The 21,969-nt window shown below is 45.3% G+C and overlaps 1 protein-coding gene across 1 annotated transcript; it reads left to right on the top strand.

The window, feature by feature from the left end:
• Positions 1-17,717: 17,717 nt before the first annotated feature.
• Positions 17,718-21,879, top strand: SPP1 (secreted phosphoprotein 1). Its single transcript, XM_030450621.1, has 7 exons — positions 17,718-17,830; positions 18,839-18,905; positions 19,010-19,060; positions 19,987-20,067; positions 20,219-20,263; positions 20,526-20,780; positions 21,239-21,879. Exons 2-7 carry the CDS (start codon positions 18,852-18,854, stop codon positions 21,635-21,637), a joined length of 885 nt encoding a protein of 294 aa, XP_030306481.1. The 5' UTR covers positions 17,718-17,830; positions 18,839-18,851; the 3' UTR covers positions 21,638-21,879.
• Positions 21,880-21,969: the final 90 nt, after the last annotated feature.

Below are 21,969 nucleotides of genomic sequence, written 5' to 3'. Positions count from 1 at the left end.
GACAATGGGATTTGTTCAGCCTTGAGAAAAGGAGGCTTAAGAGAAACCTCATCACCACGTTCCAGTACTCACAGGATGGCTACAAAGAAGATGGAAACTCCCTTTTTGCAAAGAGTCATGTGGTAAAGACAAGGGGTAATGTGTACAAGCTACTTCTGATTCCAGTTGGAGATTCCAGTTTGACACAAGAGGAAATTTTTTTCACTATGAGAACTATCTGCCATTGGAATCATCTTCCCATGGAAGTGCTGGATTTCCTGACACTGTCAGCTGGGCAGGATGATAGGCCATCTTGTCTAGATCATGCTTTTGCCAAGAACAGTTGGACCAGATGATATTTGAGGTCTCTTCCAACCTGGTATTCTATGAAACTCTCATCACCTGCACCAAATTTCTGGAGTTAGTGTTGCTGGCTGTGACAGACTCCAGTGACATGTCTGCAGCCACTAATTCCTGCATTAAACACTTAATTTCTGTCTGAGCTGCAAAGCATGTTTTGGCAATATATATGAAATACACACAGACAGACACACACACACATATATGTGGTTTTTAGTTGAAGAGTTAACTCTTAGAGGCCAAAGATCTAGCAGTAAAAGCAGCACTGTAAAAAGCATCTCATACAACCCAAAGTAAAGAGAGGGTTGAATATGTGGGCTGGAAACAGACTTGGGTTGCTTTCCCTCCCCCCTTTCCAGCTCAGTTTCCTCAGGTACCTGCCTTCTCCCCTGCCAGCCCTCTGACTTGTCTCCTCTATTTGCATTTTTCCCCATAGGTCTTTTATTCCATTTCTGTTTCTCCAGCCTTGCCTTTTCCACTCTGTGTTTCCATCCTGGTGTTTCTGCCCTCTGGCAGTGCTTGCCTCCTCTGCTCCATCCTGAGTAAATTGGTCCTGGCTTCTTGCCCCAGCTGCCAAAAATCCCCAGACAAATAGAGGTCAAGGGTTTACTTAACATATACTTCCTTAGGTATCAACTTTGTGGAATAGTCTCCTGGTTATTCTTTGTATCTGGTTCTCCTATGTTTCCAAGCTCCATTCTTTTGCTTTTTTGATAGAAGCCAGAGGGGGTGGAGGCTTATGGGGCACACTCAAGAAACCAAGCACTGCTATGGTTCTGCAGGCCTCCTCCAAGTCTCATTTGCTGCCTGGAAGGTCTTTGCCTTTATTCCTTTTTATTATTAATGCATCAGAATCAAAATCACTAGTGCAAAATAATGGTTCTTGCTGTGAAATGGTCACCCATAAAAAAAGTACATAACTGGTGAGGAGAGAAGCCAGATGTTGAAGACCTAGTTTGCACAGGTCCCTTCTCCACTTAGCGAAGGCTTGTCCTGCAGATAATGAGGGACCTCCCTGGCTGGGTTTCCATGCGTTGTCTCCCTGGGTTTCACAGGCAGCTCCTATGCACAGAGATACCATAAATGTAAATCACTAACTGGCAGGCACATTGGTCTCCAAGCCCAAGGCAAAGTTGACTGAGGTGGATCACAAGCAGCTGGTGATTTTGCCACCTTGTTTAGACCCAATCACTGCCGTGCTGCTTCCTAGCATGGTCTTCCTTTGGTCTGCAGGAACATACATCTGGGGGTGAGATGGGATTTGCTGTGCAAGAGCTGGGGAGCAGCTGCTGCTCTCAGCACTTCCCATCAATGCATAAGCCATCCTGGGTACAGGTGGCAAGAAACTGTCTTTCTCCAAGTGAAAAAAGTGATCTCTGTCCCCCCTGGGTGCCCTCTCCCTTGTCACCAGCCATGGCTGTGGGGGGTACCAAATCCATTGAAGATGAGATGCTGTGATACGCAAGGTCTAACATGTTCTCAGCCTCCCCCAGCTCCATGCTTAGGAGGATGTCTCTGTTCCCTGTCACCTTGCACAGCCCTGCTCTCTAAGCCCTGGATGCCTGCCTGCCCTTACCGGTGTGCCTTACAAATAGGCTATTGTGGAGGTGTGCCTGGGGGAGGTAGTTAATTTTTATCTTCTTGCTCACTGAGCCAGGAGTAAGATTTTAACAGGGACTCTGCTAGAGCAGAGCTGGTTTGCTTTGGCTGAGCTAGTGCTGCCTGGCTCTGGGCCACTGAAAACAAAAGGCCAGACTCCGGGAAAGAGCAGAGCATTGCTCCTGTCACTGGTAAACCAAACGGGGCCCTTTCTCCATGTGGCTCAAACACTCCCAGGGCTGGGGTTTCAGAGCTGGGGAAACCTCCCCCAAGTTGGTTGGGGTGGGGATTTGTGTTTCTCTACTCAGGGACTCAGAGGGGAAGCGGGGGTGTCCACGTCATCTGCCAGGGTTCTGTGGCAAGGGAGAGGCTTTCATCCTCTCTACTGCAGCTTGTGGCCACCACAGCCACTTCTCGGGTGAGGAAACCAAGGCACCAGTGCCCCAGGGCTGTGCTGCCTTGGGCAGTCTGTTCTGGCACACCTGAAAGGAGGGAAAGGTACCAGCTGGGTCTGGCAGCAGCAAACTATGCAACCACATTTCATCCCCTAAAGTTCTGTTCACTGAAAGGTATGAATGCAGTCTGAGAGTTCATGCCTTGGGAACAGGATAGAGTTATCAGGGCATGCATGAGGACATCCATAAGATTAAATCTATGAATCTGTCATGGCACTAATGAAATACTTCTGCCTTGTGGTACTAAATCCTCACTAGTAGCTCATTTTATCCTCTTTCAAAGAGCATCCTGTCAGGGACAAAGTGACAAGTGCAGTAGTTCAAGTCAGGGCCTTATCCAGGGCACTGTAAGGGGAGGACAGGGTCTTCCCAGGGCTGCTGGGCTCAGGAGTCAGAGCTGTGCAGGGCTCTCTCGTATGGACTTGCTCTGGCAGGCTGTTTTCAAAACAGCTATTTTGCTACTCAGAGGTTGCAGTAGATTTCCAATAGCCATAAGGACCGTGGAAAATGGTTTTAAGGACTCAGAGATGTAGGAGGTGCAAGGGCACAGGTCAAAGGCTAACATCTCCAAGGGGAGATAAAGCCCTAAGGCTGTAAACAGCTCCGTGTGGGACAGCTGGATCTGTGTGCAGGTGACATCCCAAGTACCTACAGCAGCCACTGTGATGCACTCTTCCAGGACATGGGAAATAGATGGAAAAAAGGGTATTTTACTTGTTTCTTGATCCTTCACTCTCACTTAACACTCCTTCAGTGTGACAGCAGGGAAATGTTGATGTTGCATCTTTCTTACCTTTCTTACCTTCTCTGCATGTAGGGTCTGTATTTCCAGAGCCTATCACAAGCTCTGACCCTTGGGAAGGGCTGGTGGAAAGTAAACTTGCCATGCATGAGGGAAAAGTTTTGCTCAAGCTCAAAGTATGTGACATGGCATGCTCTTTTTATCTCCCCTTTTTTCAGCAACCATAAAGGAATAGTTTGTGGTGTAGATAGCAAAGTGTTGGTATAATTCAGTTCAGTTCAAATACAAGTACCTACTGATAGCTACTTGTGTTTTCCTAATACTGCTAGATATTCAGTGTTTGTGAGGTTGAGAGAGACTTTTATGGGGGTTTGTTCTTGTCTCGTCTTGGCCTGCTGCCATAAAAACCTCCAGAAAGGCAAAAACCTGTTCTGGAGAGGTGTTCTGTGGCTGGTGTGAGCATCTTCCTCTGTTTTTGAAGGCAGAAAAGCACTGTTCAGCCTGCAGCCTGCTCTCATAAGGGTGAGCAACAGAGAGCCTTAATGCCCTTTGCTGTAGGAATTGACACACCTACCTTGCTGATGTGAGAGACAGAACAAGCCATCAGCCTGGCACTGGAAGGCTACTGGAAAATCCCAGTTTAAAAGCTTTATATGTTACAGGGGGGAAAAAAAAGAAAAAAAAAAAAAAAGAAGAAAGAAAGAAAAAGCAGTCTGTCACACCTCTGGAGTTGCTCAGACTTGATTTTTATTTATTTGTGTTTGACACCCAAAGGGACAGTTTGGACCTCAGTGACCCCTGACAGCCAGGTGTTTTCTCCAAAGCCTGCAGGCATGCCATGTGTTTGGTCTGAGATGGTACCTGGAGTGGGTTTCAAGCCAACACAGCCTGGAAATCAAAATGTTTAATCTTCTTTCCACAGTTCCTTTTTCTTCTGCATTGCTCCACTGGTCTTGGAAAATGGGTTTGATATCTTAACAAACACCTCTCAGGTAGGATGGGGATGGCATCTGATAAATATCTAGGTGCCTTCCGATATCTAGAAAGCTACTCTGAAAAATATAAGCTATATGCAAATACTGCTTCTGCTTAGTCATGTGCACTCCTGTAGCCCAGCACATGCCTTCACTGTTTGGAGAAGCACCCCTTGATATCCTTAGGTGACTTTGCCACCTCCCTTGGCAGTGGTAGTGATGAGAGCTCAGCATGTTTCTTGCCAAGATGTGCAGGTCTGCCGAGAGCCCCTATGCCCTGCAAGCCCTTAAGTACAGCCAGCCAGGCCCTGTGGAGAGGGGAGAGAGGAGAGGGCCACAGCACTCCAGCTTTCAAGTGTCAGGGGAGAGTGGTTCTCAGGCAAAGAGGTGCTGTCCATTGCTGTCCCTTATGTTCCCTGGCAGAACATCCTTTTTTCACTTTGTCTGGACTACATACAATGTGAGGAGTTTGCCTGTGCAGGGGTGTTGCCTGCAATACCCAGTGGTTTATTCAGCCATGCTGATTGACATGCAGTGTCTTTTCTTATGGATGGAGGCCAGAATATTTACTTGTGAATTCCTGCCGTGACTTAAGAAATAAGACAGGAAGCAGATAGTATTTTTAAGGTGTGTTGGCTCATAAAAATTTATGCTATTGACTGCTGAGCCCACATCCAAACAAATCCAGTAAGTGTGTTCTACCCACTTATACTAGTGAGGCTTTCCACTGACAGGATGTATTTTTTCATTTCTGTTTAACGATTGACCTTGTTTGGAGAGCAGGAGAAAGTAAACCCTCTGTTATTTCAGTCCTCTGTTTCCGTCTTGGATTATATGTTTTGCATGTGGGGACATGTTGTAGACAATTACCCATCTGGGTGAAATGACCTCCAGTCAGGAGGTGCCTTACCACTGCTTTCCTCAGCTGCAAGCATGAGGGCACGTTGTGCTGCACTCCACTTCTCTCAACAGCTCCTGGGGCTCAGCTCTGAATGTTTTTAAATACTTTGCCATGTCAAGAGCAATTGCAAATACACAGTGAAACATGAAAATGGTCCCATGCTTGGTCAACTCCCCCTCTACTCTGCTCTGGTGAGGCCACATCTGGAATATTGTGTACCCCCACTTCCAGAAGGACAGGAAACTGCTTGAGAGAGTCCAAAAAGAGAGAGCCATAAAGATGATGAAGGGAGCAGAAAATCTCCCTGATGAAGAAAGAATGAGGGAGCTTGGAGGAGAATGAGGGGTGACCTCATTAATGTCTATAAACGTGTAAAAGGTGAGTGCCAGGAGGATGGAGTGATGTCCAGTGATAGGACAAGGGGCAATGGGTACAAGCTGGAGCAAAGGAGGTTCCACATAAATATAAGAAAAAGCTTTTTCACTGTGAGGCTGACAGAGCCCTGGCACAGACTGCCCAGGGAGGCTGTGGAGTCTCCTTCCCTGGAGACATTCAAACCCTACCTGGATGTGTTCCTGTGTGACCTGATGTAGGTGACCCTGCTCTGGCAGAGGGGTTGGACTCAGTGATCTCCTGAGGTCCCTTCCAACCCGTCACTTTCTGTGAACTCTCTGAACTTCCACAGTTTAGAACTCCCTTTGCAGAAGAATGTTTGTCTCATTTCTTTGACTTTGAAGGAATACCCCACATCAGCATGAGCTGTATATAAGAAAGAGTATGTACCAGATTTGTCAGAAGTGAGAACTTCCATATCAGTTTGAATGTTACTCGTGATCAGAATAGGGTTTACCATGTCAAACAGGATCACAAAGCAAGTCCATGTTGTGGCACATGTTCAGTCTTTGAAAACTTCATTTATAGATTGGGAAACAAGTTGTTTTCAGGGAACTAGCCATCATTATAGGTTACAGCAGCCCTTCCCAGACCACTGCTTAAACAGGAAGGGAGAGAGACGTCTGCCATTTAGTTTGACAAACTAAACTTGTCACAGTATTTTGATGCACAAACCATTGCCCAAAATAACCCCATTCTTGTGCTTTGGCTTGTATTTGCAATTATACCTCACAACAGGAAAAAAAACTTTGTTAATTACATTTCAAGGAAGAAACATTTCTCTTGGGTTTTCCTAGAATGTTCTGTAGGGAGATTACTGTGTTGACATAAAAAACCCAAACAAATAAATCAATAGCTGTTTTCACTGGAGAGACTACTTGCTGCTTGGTTGCTCACTGGTGTGGGGCCTGTGCTGACAAAGAGATTTCCTGAAGTGTCATAGCTGCACAGAGAATGCTTCAGCTGGGCAGAGCTGCAAGAGGACAATGGACAAAAGTGTTGGTAGCCCAAGCATGAAAGATGCTGACCCCACCAGACCCTCACTGAGAGGGAGTGGGGGCATGGGTGAGACCCCATGAGGTGGGCACCTTGCACAGATTTGTTGGGTTACACCACTGAGTAACCTACAAAGCTGTGATATTTACAATTGGGTGTACAAAGAAGCTGAGCAGGTGTCAGGCAGGAAGGGTCCTCCACTTGAGGATTTTCTCCCCACTTCCACTTTAATTCCATCAAACCCATAAAAATTATACCTTTGCATTTCTTCAAGAAAAACTTGGAGTAGGATAAAGCCAGTGGACAACACGGATTTTGTATTGCATTGAGAAATGAATGGAGGGATACTGGTCACTAGTTACTTCCAGAACTAATTTCTAGTTGTTTGGGGGTTTTTTTAGTAGTTTTGTGTCTTTAATCCCTTTTCTATCAGTGGCTCAGCTACTTTGACCATCTTTCTGTCCTTCAGAGTTGATCACTGGAAGGAGAAATCTTATTTCCAGAAAGCCAGGAGGTGTGCATGCAGCCTACTGGAGTTGGGGGAGCTCCTGTTTCCCTAGAGGCCATGGATTTGTTCACTGTCCAGAAAAGCAAAGGTTTCTTGGGCAACAAAGTCTGCAAGTGAAGCAAGGTGAGATGCCAGTGCTCTGAGGAGGCTTTCTCAGCTGTGAGCAGAAAGGTGCTGGAAAGACCTCACTGGTATTGCTATCACAGTTATCTCTCTTAAAACCAGAATACAACTTGTTAATACCAGTGCTGGAGGGACTGGAATACAACTGATAATTGCAAGTCAGGCTGTTGTCTTTATATATGGCTGAATTGTCTAAATGGCATGAATAAGCTCTCACCCACAAAAAAACTATGGCAATGCCTTTGCAAAATTTAATTCTTAGAGTTAGGAATGGGCAGTTATTGCTCAGCAATGTAATTTTGAGGAAAATGTCTTTAACACAGAATGTGCCCAGTTCAGGAGGAATGACTGGGTTTGGCCAAAAGCAAGCTGTTAAACTTGGCTTATATTGCTGAAGTCTGATTTCTGCCGAGGGTCAAAGTAGAAGATGGTCTGGTTTAGATTTAAAAATTCACATATCACAGACTCATCAGAGTTGGAAGGGGCCTCTAGAGATCAGCTGGTCCAGAGATCCTTGTCAAGAGCACATTACACAGGGCTGCATCCAGGCAGGCTTTGCATATCTCCATAACAGGAAATTCCACAACCTGGGAGCCTGTCTCAGTGCTGTGTCACACTCACATGGGGCACAGTATTGTTTATATCATAGAATCATGGAATGGCTTGGGTTGGAAGGGACCTTAAAGATCATCCAGTTCCAACCCTCTGCCATGGGCAGGGACACCTCCCACCAGACAAGGCTGCTCAAGGCCGCATCCAACCTGACCTCCAACACTTCAGGGATGAGGCAACCACGACTTTCTTGGGCAACCTGGGCCAGTGTCTCACCACCCTCAAAGAGTTTCTTCCTAATGTCTAACCTAAATCTCCCCTCTTCCAGTTTAAAGCCATTACCCCTTATCCTGTCACTCCATGCTCTTGTAGAAAGTCCTTTCCCAGCTTTTCTGTAGGTCCCTTTCAGATACTGGAAGGCTGCTGTAAGGTCTCTCTGGAGCCTTCTCTTCTCCAGGCTGAACAACCCAAACATTCCCAGCCTGTCCTCATACTCCAGCCCTCTGATCATCTCCAGGACCTCCTCTGGACTGGCCATTGACCACAGCTCAGACCATCCAGCCAATTACTTATCTACCAAGTGGATGTAGTCCATGTCTTTCCAATTTAGAGACAAGGGTGTTGTGTGGGACACTGTTGAATGCTTTGCACAGGTTCAGGCAGATTATAACATTGCTCTGTAGTGGAACAAAGCAACCAGATGCCTCTGATCACCGAGGAGTGGGTGTGAGCTGATATCAAGTCCACCTGTGCCTAGTAAAGGCAGGCCCGCTATTGAGCATGTGCAAGACCAGGGGGCCAATAAAAGGTGAAACTCACAGCCACAGACTAGCTCACTCTCAAGCACTGTATTACCTTTATTGCGCCGCTAGTGCTCATCACCTCCAAGGTGAGGCTCTCGTGGCGCAGCTGGTTAAGACCCAGTACTGCAATGCCGAAAGCCCTGGGTTCGAGGCTCTACAGAGAGCCTCACCTTGGAGGTGATGAGCGCTAGTGGCACAATAAAGGTAATACAGTGCTTGAGAGTGAGCTAGTCTGTGGCTGTGAGTTTCACCTTTTATTGGCCCCCTGGTCTTGCACATGCTCAATAGCGGGCCTGCCTTTACTAGGCACAGGTGGACTTGATATCAGCTCACACCCACTCCTCGGTGATCAGAGGCATCTGGTTGCTTTGTTCCACTACATTGCTCTTCCCTTATCCACCAGTGCTGTGACCCCATCCATAAAAGGCCACCAAATTTCTCAGACAGAATTTGCCTTTGGTGAAACCATGTTGGTTGCCACCAACCACCTCCTTGTTTTTTGTGTGCCTTTGGAGAGTTTTCACAAGAGAATCTGCCCTATGATCTTTCTGGACACAGATGTGAGACATCTGTTCACTGTAGTAACTTGCTCTTTAGTCTGGCTGTATTAGAAATTCAGGCCTGGAAGAGTTGTTGGCTTTCCAGGAAAGATCTTCTGGGTATTGGCCTGGACTTTCTGGATAGCCCAAGCAGCTGATCCAACATGTAACAAGGGAGTGCCCAGGCTTGTTTCTGCCTGTGTTAATTGCTATGCAGAGGTGGGATAGTGAAAAAGAGCAACCCAAGCAGACAGGCTAATTGTTGGCAGGCTGTATTGTGGTGAAACAGGAGCAGTTCTGCTGTCTTAAGCTTCAATTTGCACCATCTGTGTAGCCCACGTTAAAAAAAAAGTTCTTCCCTCTTTCCCTTCTTGCAGTGCACAATCTGTGTAGGGGCAAACCCAGCACTTTTCTACTGAAGTCTGTGAGGAACACTTGTTAAAGACAGGAATTTATAACCAATAGTCAGAGAACACAGTTCTACAGATTTATTTTTTTCCTTTTTCTACCTTGCCTCTGTATTATTCCTTACTTTCCATGGTGATAATGATGCTAAACCAGTTGTGTTGAGAGAAATGCTAGCAAAATTGTGAGTTCAGAGGGAGATTTTTGGTATTTCTCAGGTCTCTATGCCTCAACTGATTTGTGGGCAATATCAGTCCAGGAGCTGATGAACAAGACGGGCAAATAATTATTGCATTAAGTCTTAGAGTTGTCTCCTTTTAAAAATATATTTAATAGTCTTTACCAAATAACAGGACCTAATAACAGTATGATCAATAAAAGAATACTTGTGACAATACAGTAGCTTTGCAAGAGCAGAGCCCTAGTGGATATTGGTTTTGTTGAAACTGAGGAAAGACACAGTCTAACAACATCAGGGTGGAAAGGGCAGGTATGGTAGACATGAAGTTAAATGGGAAGCTACTTCAAAACAATCTTGCCATGGTAGTTTGCATTTCTTATTATTTTGATGCTTCTCCTTTTTCATTGGAAAATATACATTGTTCCTATTACCCTAAGACCTCAGACAAGCCAGTGAGCATGCCTTTAAAGCAGCCATGTTATATCCCATCAATGACACTCATGGCACTGGCCAAAAGAAGCCATGGTGTCCCCTGGACAGCTCACCTTCTCTTTTTGCCCTTGCTCTGAGTCTCAGTCCTGCATTTCTTCCTGTAGGAATCTGCCAAGTGGCACTTTCACTGCGTTCCACTGCTCCCTCTCACGAGAGCAGCCACCTGGCAGAGAGGAAGCACGGATGGCTGGCTGGCTGGATAGATCAGCTGAGCGCAAAGAAAATTCCAAGTGCATCAGCCTGGCTTCTTTGCCTGGGGAAGAGGGAAAGTAGACATCCGTGACTGTGAATGTTTGTTGAAACTGAGCCCTCCTCTTCGCATCTTTACTCAAGACTTTACTCAAGGTAGTGAACTAAATTGTACCCCTCATCTTTACTCAGACAGAGAGTTCAGATCTGTCTCGCTGGGACTAGCTGTGGCCTAGTGCTATCTTTTGCTCCAGATTTTTGGGGTTTTACGTTACTTCCATGTGACCCAGAAGCCCAGAGTTTTATTTGGTCCAGAAAGTGGAATTAAAAAAGTAATTATATGCATGTATGAATGTTAGTGTAGCTGTGCATCTGTGTGTGTGTGTGTATTGATGTGGCTGAGCCAAAGCAGAGCAGTGCTGCAGGAAGCCTGCTATGATCAGACTTACAGTCTGAGATGTAAGAATGCCTCCAATTTTTAATCAGGAAAATTCTAGCCACCTTGTGCATGGAGGCAAACACTGGGGTGTCTCTCTGTACCAAAGCCTGTGCAGGAGGAACTCAGCTTCCTTTTGCAAAGGTGAATATAAAAGAATCCACTCTGCACAAGTCATTCATCTAAGCAGCTTTGCTAGCTGAATGCTGACAACCAGACAGCTCTGTTGCTTTTCGGTTTTGTTTTTTTTGCTGTAGCCACTTAACCATTTCCTTTCTACTGTTTAGCAGACCCAGGTAACCTGCCTATCAAAGCTGAGTCAGTATGCTGTTTCCTGAACTATTAGGGTAGTCCAGGAGCAGGAAGTGTCAGTGATGCTGGCAGCACCAAGGTCCTGCAAGGCTCAGACAAACAGATTCCCATAGGCTGCAAATGCTTCAGTGCCAATGAAGGTCAAAGTGCCAGAGTCTCTGCAGTGCTTCCTTCAGGGACTGGGTTCCATGAGAACTGCTTCACAGCAGTCTGCTGAGAGCACAGTTACCTGTTGACAGTCTTCCCTCCTTAGATCTGCAGTTTCCAGGCTGGCTCAGCCCATTTGTCTCTGCCCTGTTCCTTCCCTGCTGCCTGGAGTGAGACCAACACGGCTCCAACAAGCAGTTGGGCTTCCTCATTTTGTTTAATCAATTGTTTAAATGCGATTCAGCCTGTGTTTCAACATCAGTTATTTTGGGTATGGCAGATCAAGTTTCTCCATACAGAACGGATGTTACTTCCCAAAACTGCTTCTCATCCTCTGTGTTCACATTTTCCGTGGGTGAGGAGAAGTCATTTGACTTCTTTGTGATAAACAAGATTCAGTGAGCAAAAGAGCAGTTCTGGTTTGTTATTTATTGACTGGTAATGTTCTTCCTAATGCAAAGAGCTCTGACATGCTCCTGAAGAGTCAGTTGCCCTGTCAGCTGCCCTTCCTTATTGTTTGCCTCAGAGACTGGTGAAAACATCAGTTTCTTGGGCTTTCCTTTCCTCTAGTTAATGTATAGCTGCAGTTTGCTTCTTGCTTTGCATCCCTCTTCCAACCACAGTTTGTCATTTATTCTGCCAAATTTATAGCTACATTCTCAACCAATAATCTTGTCTAGGTAGCCAGTATGATTTATGTGCAAAATTTCCTAAGTTTGGATTTGATTATCTCTCAGCTCTGTATTTCAAAGCACCTCCCTTCCAAAGAGAGCTGGTAAGCAAGGCCAAGGAGAGCAGGGGCTTGCCAAAATTGTTTGTGGTGCTGTGCTCCAGTGCTTAGCAGACTGGCTGTCCCCTGGCTAGGCAAGCTCAGGGTGTCTCTGTGCAGTTCCCTCCTATTGGCAGGTTCTGGGTTTCTGGTCCTCAGTGCTGGACAGGGTCAGGGAATGGCTGGTTCAGGAGGTAACAAATCTGGGGATTAGGGGCACCTGAGAGTCAAGTGTGAGTTACTACTTCCAATTCCATAAAAAATACCCAATTTCCAAAACTTGAAAGGACAGATACAATTTCAAAAACACAAGGAGAAATCGCTGGGTCTGAGGGATGCTCTCTATTGGCACATTAATTGTTTACTATAAAAGAGGTGGCTACCCCAGTACTAATTAAGGAGAATTATCCTGACATGCAGGAGATGTCCTGGCTTTCCAAGCCAGAAGCAAAATGATGTATTGCTGCTGCAGTGAAGCCTGGTTCCTGCAGAGCTCCTGCCTGGATGGGTTTCGAGGGAAAACAGCCTCATCACTTGCAAGACAGAGTAAGATGTTGGGAATCTCTCTCTGACCCAGTTGAGACAGTAGAGGTCTTGACCCCGTCCTGCTGGTTTTTGGTCCCACCACAAAATCAAATCAGCTTCTCAGCCAAAAAAACTTCCTCTCCAAATCCAGTCCCAAACTCTTTAATTTCCCTTTATCAGGCCCACGGATAGGTTTTTCTTCCCACTCCACTGGCAGGGGCTCCACACCCTGGTGCACAGTGCCTGGGAGATGTCTGTTTTCACACTGACTCAGTTCTTCATCCATCTCACCTCAGACCACAGCAGCCCTAGACTGAGAGTTTAGAAGCCACGTGAAATCCAAAAGGTTTCTGGTGTGTAGCCAAGCCTTGCTCTGGTTTACTGACAGGGTCACAACTCCTCCCAACAGTCCTGCACTGCTTCTTACAGCATATGCTTCACCTTTCCCAGACCTTCTGGAGATAGAAGAGTCAAAGCAGACTGCAGAATAGATGTCTTGTGTACAGACAACCACAGACCTGCAGGCTCCAGTCCTGTCTTGCGCAATGCCTGCCACTGCTCCAAATTATCTTGTTTTGCACTGGCCCCTTCAAGAGCACTTAGCAAGTGTGCATTGGTTCAAGGTTTGTCTCTGTGATTGGCAGAAAACTTTTTATGGGCTCTGCTCCTCATGCTGTGAGCTTGGCATGATCAAGCGTGGAAACAAGATGTGAGCTCGACGTGGTCCTTGTGGAATGCAAAATCAAGGCTGTTGTGTGATAAGAATTAGCAGGGCACAGTAAGGACTCTCTGTCATGCAATACAGGGTTGCAGTGCTCATCTTAATTAACTCACAGCAGTGTGTGGGTGACTGTGGAGGAGGACTTGGCCCATCATCCTCTCTGTCCACCTCTTTTCTGTTGTGCTGTGCTGGGATCTGCTCTGTTTCTTGCAGTGAGGAGGTGGCTCTTCGTGCTTTGCCAATGGAGCTTAGTGACTGTGGAAGTGGAAGGGTGCCGGGTATCCAGAAGCATTCCTGTGGTGCCCAGCCAAAAGTCCCTGCACTAAGTGGAACAGACATCTTGTGACTTTCCAACAGTTTCACAATGCAGAGCAAGAAGCTGCTGTTCTTTCCATTTTCAGTCTGCATACTCAGATGTTTCCATTCATGTCATTTCTCACAAGGAGAAGAAAATTTTGCAGCAGGATAGGAATCCAAGAACTGAGATAGCAGGGAGGAGAGGGAGAGAGAGAGAAAGAGAGAGAGAGAGAGAGAGAAACAACTTGTCACAAAGTTTTTGCAGTGCTTGTCCAGGAAGCAATATTCTGAAGGTATTTCCTACCACCAAATTCCCCTCTCTACTCACACTGTGAGCCCTGAGTTGGCAAAATGATGGTTACTTTCTTATGAGTATCTGGAGGATTTAAGCACATGCACCTTTTGTGTTTTTCTTCATACTTTAGTGTTACTTCTGCAGCACTGTTCAGGCTTCAGAGCCTTCATCTTGAGGGCAGCTTGAGCTCCGTTCCCACGGAGATGCTGAAAGTCTCATCTTCCTGTTCTCAAACAATTGCTTTTTGAGGGTTATATACATCACAAAATGGAACAGTCATGAAATACAGTGTACACCATATTTACTTCTTCTGGGTGCTTTTTTTTTCTAATTGTAGTTCAGACTGTTGTAGTGCTTATCAAATTTTCCAGTTGAAACAAATGCAATTCTTTTTCTGTCAATTCAGAGCTGAAACACAGCCACAAAACCAGCACTGGAATATCTGGTGTATGGCTCTTCACGCTGGTAACTATGGTGACCTGAAACATAGGATTTTTGTGTTGATTTAATTCCTGCTTCTTCTGCTCCGTGGACTTCTGTCTTAAACTACATGAATTTCAACAGGAAAAAAAAGATGTGGAATTTTTTTTTTTTCTAGCTAGGTCTCAAGTTCAAGGCAGGAAATATCAGGAGTGCTCCATTTAAGGAAGCTACAGACAGCTGGACTGTACCTACGCAGTAGCAGGAGCAACCACTTGGCTCTGTAAAAGCTGGGATCTGACTGAGGCTTTTCAGCTTCCAGGATTTGTGGGCCACAGCTGCATGGAAGTTTCTCAAATATGTATTTTTTTTCCTTCAGTTTCCAAAGCTGTCTCTAAAAAGGCATTTTAAGACATGAACAGGTAGCAGCTAATGTCAAAAGTCAGAGAAGAGAAAATGAACTCTTTTTCAAAGATGCTCTTTGAAATGAGAGCTCTTTCTTTCCAAGGACAGACCAGAAGACTGTGCTGTCAAGTTGCGCTGACACTTTCTAATATGTTGGCCACTGGCAGTGGGGCTGTTTCCCAGAAAGTCCCTGTTCTGTCTTAAATCATCACCTACTGCAGCTCTAGGTTGGGGTTGTGCCTAGCTCTGCGGCCCCTCAGGAATGGCTCTGGACAGCTCTGGGGCAGTAAGAGACAACAACCCCCTTTACTGCCTGAATGAGGATTACATAGAGGTCACATTACCAGCAGCCACCTGAGCTGCCTTGCAGAGCCCAAGTGGCAGGGAGGCTGGAAGGCTATGGACCCCACATTGTTCAGAACTGCCCTGTCTCTCCACAAGATATTTTGCCTAGGGGCAGCTGCTGCTGCTTGTTTGATTGCTGATGTGTTTTGTAAATGCTCTAAATGGTGCAAAGCAAAAAGATACCCAGTTGTGCTGCACAGCCTGCCTTGTCAGGGTACACTGTTCACACACATCAAGAAGTGTTTGGAGGATGCTTTCAAGCCCATGGTATGATCCCTACATAGGGATGGGAGCTGGACATGATGATCCTGATGGGTCCCTTCCAGCTCAGTGTATTCTATGATTCTTTGATATAGGAGCAAATCTCTGTTGTCACTTCTTTATTCAACAGCTCTGATTCCCTCCTGCAGACCAAGTAATACCCTAGGCCTAAACACAAATGTTGTGGTGGTCCATGTAATCTATTTAAAATGCAGGTTTTTTTAAGTCTGCCAACCACTGAATGTAAGATTTTCCCCACTTTTGAAGCTTTGCTTGTGAAAATGTCCCTGCCCATGGCAGCGAGGTTGGACTAGATGACCTTTAAAAGTCCATTCCAACGTGAACCATTCTATGGACTTTAAGGGCTTTGGGAGATATAGTGTGTCCAAGTATATAGAGATATACAAGTATCCAAGGTAATTTTCAGGAGTATTTTGTGGTAGCAACATAAAGAATTTTTGGGTTTCATCTGTTTTTTACAGAAACCGCTGTTTACTAAGTCTGCTTTTCTTTGGGACATTCTAGCTGCAAAAAAGATGTTTCTAAGAACATTGCCAAGCTGGGGTATCTTGGGGCTTTTACTTGATAGCATTCTTAATGGTGCTGAAGATATTAATCTCTTCCCTCCTAGCTGTAGTTGTTGTTGTGCAGAAATTGCTGCTCTGGTTTCCCCCAAGACTTGTTTTTTAGTGAATAAATCTAACCAACAACCATCTCTCCTGAAAGGCTGTGTCACATCAGGCAGGCTAGGGTTTTGCATGCCAGCCAGGGATATCACCGAGCATCAAGATTATGTCTTAGCTCAGGGTCTTGGGTATAAGTCAGAGGTTGCACAGGGAGGCACTGATAGCACTTCTTGGTGGCAGGGAATGGCAGCCTAACCACATGTTCTGAGTGCAGCCCAAGGTGGAAGGAATTGTGGTCAAAAGCTTTGTTTGACCGGATAGACAAGTAGAAACTCTCACCTACATGCAACAAATTACAGCCTGTCACAGCTGTGCTCCACACAGACCCTGACAGCTCTTGAAAGCTGAAATCATGTAAGCCTCCCATCTGTACAAATTTGAACAACTTGCGTCTGCTGTGCCACTGCCAGCCAAGTGCTCTTTAGAATTAGGCATTTTAACATGGGAAGTGAAAATGGTGAAAGTTTCTCCCTTCCCCCTTTCTTGTTCCTTATGTCTGAGAGAACAAGCACTACCTCAGATCCAAGGCAAAGAATTTCTCAGCTAGATGAAGTGATTTGCAGGATGACTACCCACATAATGAGGTACACAAGACAAATGCTAAATTTACTGCAGTTCTGTACTGGCTGATCTTGCATAAAATTAAGCCATTTACTGATAACTGTCACTTCACATCCTGCTTCTGTGCTACTGCAAAACAGCATCGTTGTTCCTTAGTTCTTACAAAATCAACCATAAAGCTTTGGCAGTGATACTCAGAAATGCTGCCATCTCCCAGCACCCTGAAAATATCAGTTGTTTGCCAGAAATAAATTCCTGGGGATCACATAGTGTCTCTGCTGGGAAGCAAGTGTTCCAAGTACTCACAAAATGTTTGCCTTGAAAAATCACAGTGACAACTGACCTGTACAGAAAGGTCTTTACCAAGGAAGACTGTGTTTCTAATGGTTTGAGGGTTCTTCATCAGCATTAATGATAACTGTTCCTAAAGTTGGTGAAACAGACTCTTTACAAGTCCTGCTGTAATATGTATTTCCCTGAAAGTCTGATGGACAGTAACAGGCCATTGTGTAGATTGCAGGCACAGGAGGATATTGCTTTGACCAGACAACAGCTCTGGAGGATTTTACATCTCTTAATGAATGTTTGGAATACAAAGCAGGTTTTTGCAGGCTTGAAATTGGATCCAGTGTGTGGGCAGGAGAGCAGGACTCAGTCCCACATTCAGTGGTATGAGCCACCCAGCCCCTCCCTGTTTCAGATTCTCAATCTATCAGATGGAAGTAGTTTGTTCTTAGGGGTCAGGAAGGCATTTGTATCAGTGTATCATTTGCATGACAAAAGGTACTTCCTGAGGGCCTGGTTTGGGGTTCCCTGTACCACAGCAGTGGCCTTGGGGAGCAAGTTGTGATAGTGATGTGTTGTAATCTGAGTGTATCAGCCACTACATAATGCTCAAGCAGAAACTTCAAATAGCATCCACTTACAGCTTAACTGTGTGAAAACTTCAACTCCTTTCTGAGGAGTTTTATGTTCAGATCTCTTTCTTCCTCTACACATTACACGTTTCTACCCCCAACAGAACAGTCCATTGAAGGTTTCTGTGACACTGGCCTCTGCTCTTTCACAAAGGCAGGACAGACATACCCTGGAGTCCTCCTACACGATACCAAATGCTGTGCATCCAACAGACCCACTGGTTAATGATCTTGCCCATAAGTAATGTTTTAACCATAGAGTATCATTTGTTTGCTTCAAAAGCCACAAAGCCAAGGAGGAAGTGTAGGAGAATGTGGGCAGGATGGTGGCCAGGAGACTCATGACCTCATCTTTTTCCGCCACATGGGGATTGGTGGCTGTGCTCTGGACAGGGTTTAAATTCCCTGAGGTTGGAGATGTTAGGCAGCCAGAGGACTAGGGGAGAAACCCATTGCTGCTGAGAGCCAACTGGCTGGAGCTGCTGCTTCTGGGATCACTCAGAGTACTCTTGTCTCAGCTGACTCCTACAGCACCAGAAAAGGTAATTTCTGTATGCATTTTTTTTGACCTAACATGTGCCATTCTGCCTGCAGCTGTAGTTAGGGAAGTATTCAGCAGATCTTTGAAAGCTTCTTCACTGGACAGGGATGTTTGATGTTTCTCTGTGGAAAAATGTGTGCTTTTATAGGGACTAGGTTGCTTTAGGTATGCAAATATTATACATCATCACAATCTTAAGCCTGTGTGCTGATCAGTGTCAGGAGGAGGTTACGGAAAACCCTGCCACTGGATCAAGTGCTAGAATCTCAAAGCTGGTCCTTGAACACAGGAAACCTCCTCCTTCACATAACCACTGCCTGGCAGCATCTCTGCTCCTGGCAGGCTTGCAGTTTGTGCTGCATGCTGCTGAACAGATGGGACATGCACCCTGCTCTGTGTAGCTCTTGAAATTGCAACACCTCTGATAGAGTGTCCTGCCTCAGGGTCAGCCGTACTAATGTATTTTAGATGTGTCCTTGGTAGCCTTTCCTTCCTGCTATGATTTACTAAAGTTTTAGATGGCCTCTTGCTCATCAGGAAATCAGTTTAGTTTTTCAGAGATCTTCCTTAGCCTGGGAACTGATCAGTCAGCACCAACATTTTCTGTAGCTCAACAGTCTCCTAGATTCCTGTGAATCACTTGTTTATTAAATTGATAAAACAGCAATGTGAGCAGGTATTTCACTTCATCTCTTGCTTGGTAACACAGGAAATTCTGTTCAAGATTCTGGAGGGGGAAATAGAGGTCCATCAATAAGAGTAATTTATGTACTTCTCAGTACCTGATTTCAGAAATCTTATAGTATTTGAGTTGCTCAGTCATTACAAAACCAGCTGGGTGTTGGGTGGTGATGGAGGACAGATGAAAAAGACTGGCATGGGCAGGTTGAATCCTTTTCAGAAAGATGGCTTTGGCATGGTGAAGTATATCAGGAGAAAGAAAAAGCCTGTGGCATTTTTGTGGTATTTTACTTTGCTGACTCAGTGGCTGTTCCAAAATATTTTCTAGGTAACACATCACAATGAAGGTGGAAGTTCTCTATTTATGCCTTATCAGCATCGCTGCTGCACGGCCAGTGAGTAAATCACAAATGCATATCAACCACCACTTGCATACTTTCTTTGTATATTACCAAGAAATCAATGCTGACAAGTGCTTTTTCTCCTTTCTCCTTTTAAGGTGAATAAATCCAAGCAACATGCTGTTTCTGCCAGCTCTGAAGAAAAATACGTAAGCCTCTTTTGTCTTTCCATTCATTTTACTTAATAAAGCCTTTTTTTTTTTTTTCCCTCTACTATGCATTGTTTGATACTTGTTTTATGATTGTGGCTGCTTGCAGAACATGTCCTCACTTGGCTGCTGTGAGTGAGTTTCTCAGGTAGCCAAGGCAGAGGGCCACTGATGTAAGTATACTTTTGGGATGTGAGGTATCCTGGTTGTGGACTTTCATCAGCTGTATCCCTAGGCCAGCACTGGAAGCCTTTTTTCTTAACAAAAAAATGTGTAAGCTGTCAGTTAAAAAGAGAAAAGCACTGTAGCATGGCACAACTACAATGACTCTCTCTCATTAGTGTGGATCAAGTGACAATATTTGGTGTTGGAAGAACAGTTTAACCCAATTACTATAATTTTTTTGGAGTCATGTAAGCGAATTGTATTAGTCTTGTATATAGCTATTTGATTTATAACCCATCACCAGCTACTACCCATGTAAAATCAATACTTTGCTCTGACAATCAGCTACTGCATTTGCTTCAGAGCCCTCATGGTTTGGGATATAAATCATGCCTGGGCAAAGGACCTGAGAATTAGCAGAAACAATGGTCATGAGAAATAACTCCAAATTTTACTCAATAAAAATGAGCTGGAGAAACTGATATGCAATTTCCCATGCCCATTGGAAGGGGCACATCTTCTATGTTATATTGTTTGGGTTTAATGTTCATCTGGGGCCATGGTTTGTTCTGACCTGTTTCTACTGCAATAAATTGCTGAGGATGCATCCTGTAGGAAAAAAAAAAAAGTAAAAAAAAAAGTATTGTAGATGCCACATCTGCCTGAAAACAAAGGTTGTGATACAGGCAGCTTTGCCTACCCCTTTATGCTCCTTTGTGGATTAACACCCCCTTCCCTCTCCTTTTTTTTTTCTCTTGAAGGACCCCAGGGGCCATCACTCTCACAGATACCAGCACCACATGAATTCTCAGTCTTGGGAGACTCTGGAATCACCTCAGCAGGTACAGGCAGCTAACTGGCAGAGAAAGCATAGCCTCTTTCAGTGCCAAGAGCTGGAAGTTCGGATTTAGTATTTAAAGAACAGTCACCATGCTGATCAGCTCTACAGTTTATGCCTTTGTGTGCTAACAGTGAGGTTTGTGTTGTTTGCAGACTCTTTACTCTTCAGAAGAAAGCACAGACATCCTGGGACAGCCGGTAAGTGTCTTGACCAGCAAAATGTCAGCTGAGTACTTAGGGCCGCCAGTGCATAGCAGCCCTCATTTTCCTCAATCAAAGAGCCAATCAAATATGGCTCTTGTGGTAACATTCCTTCCTAAATAAAACAAAGCTTCAGGCAGGGTGAGGCAAATTCAGAGCAATTTATGCATGTAGCTCCTCAGCAATGCATAATCTCTGGGTGAGCAGGGCAGATACAACTCTGCACATCTCACGTGTATGTTCATTCAATGTCTTCCAGCACTTTCCTGATGTGTCAAGCAAAAGCCATGAAGATGTGAAGGATGACGATGGTGGCAACAATGATTCCAATGACACAGACGAGTCTGATGAGGCTGTCACAAGTCTTCCCACAGACATTGCAGTAACTGTGCCCTTCCCTCCATTCCCTTTCACCCGGGGAGACAACGCCGGCAGAGGAGACAGCGTGGCCTACAGAGTGAGAGCAAAAGCCACAGCACTGCAGTCTAGCAAACTCCACAAAGCTGCAAAAAAGGTAAGTAGTGATGAGGAGTAGTACCCAGGTTTTTGGAAAAGAGCACTGAGCTTGAAAACGAACATGTTTCATTTCAAAAAGGGCTGGTGAGAGGGAGGTGGGCATAAGTGAAGGAATGTATTTCCCCGCTCTCCAAATTGGAGGGTATTGGTGGTTATCAATGTGCTGAAGCAGGAATACAACTTGCTTCTGCAAGCCATTCAGTACTGCAGTTTGCACTGTCATGATGTACTCGAACATAGGAAACTTGGAGCCAAGATCAAACTTGAGTTTCTCATAATGTGAAAGGTTCATGTAACTCCATAGAAGACCACAGTGCCTCCAAGCAGAGGTGGATCGTGCAGGTTTAAGTGTCCCTGCAGCCTTTGCAGCTTGGTTTGGTGCAGTATGACAGCCTCTGTTGACAGATCAGTTCCTCAGGAGTGACACTGGCTTTTTCTTGTGTTGTTCTCTCACAGCTCATTGTGTATGATGCTACTGAGGAGGATGAGAGTGCCCTGAATGCAGTCAGCCACCAAGCAGAGTTCTCTCAGGAAGGTCCTTATGTCCTGGGGAAGCACACCGTCAGTGAGGAATGGGCTGGCAAGAGTGACAGACAGGACAGCAGCCAGCAAGACAGCAAGCAGCATGACCAGAGCATGGAAAACAACAGTCTTCAGAAATCCGATAGCCATGAGACAAAAGGGGATGATAGCAAGGCTGATGTCAGAGCGGATAGCCACCAGAGCATGGAAAGCAAGGAGAGCCAGGTCCAGGTTCCAGCCGAGGTCCCTGACGATAACAGCAATCAAACGCTGGAGAGTGCTGAGGATGCTCAAGACCACCACAGCATCGAAAATAACGAAGTCACCATTTAAAGGGAGACATACATAACGTTTCCCTTCTTTCTCAGTTCCTAAGGGAAACGGGAGTAGCTGCATTTCGGGTAACTTTGTAAACGTAGAGTGTGCGTGGTGACTTTCTGGGTTTGGGGTAACTTCTTCACCGGCAGTGCCACCGCTCTGGGGGCACAGTGAGCATTACCTCTCAGGCATGCTGCTCTCTGTACTGCCAGCCTGTATTTTGGTGCAACTGGATTGAAATAAAAACACAAAACCCTCTACCTTGCAGGCTGAGTTATTAGTGGCTGGGCTGGGGGCAGAGGGTTGCTTTCTGCCTGCATGAGGATCTTTAATACCACTTCTCCTTA

Source organism: Calypte anna, chromosome 4B (genome assembly GCF_003957555.1).
Source record: "Calypte anna isolate BGI_N300 chromosome 4B, bCalAnn1_v1.p, whole genome shotgun sequence".
Lineage (NCBI taxonomy): Eukaryota > Metazoa > Chordata > Aves > Apodiformes > Trochilidae > Calypte > Calypte anna.
This window is presented reverse-complemented; position numbering and strand designations above follow the sequence as displayed.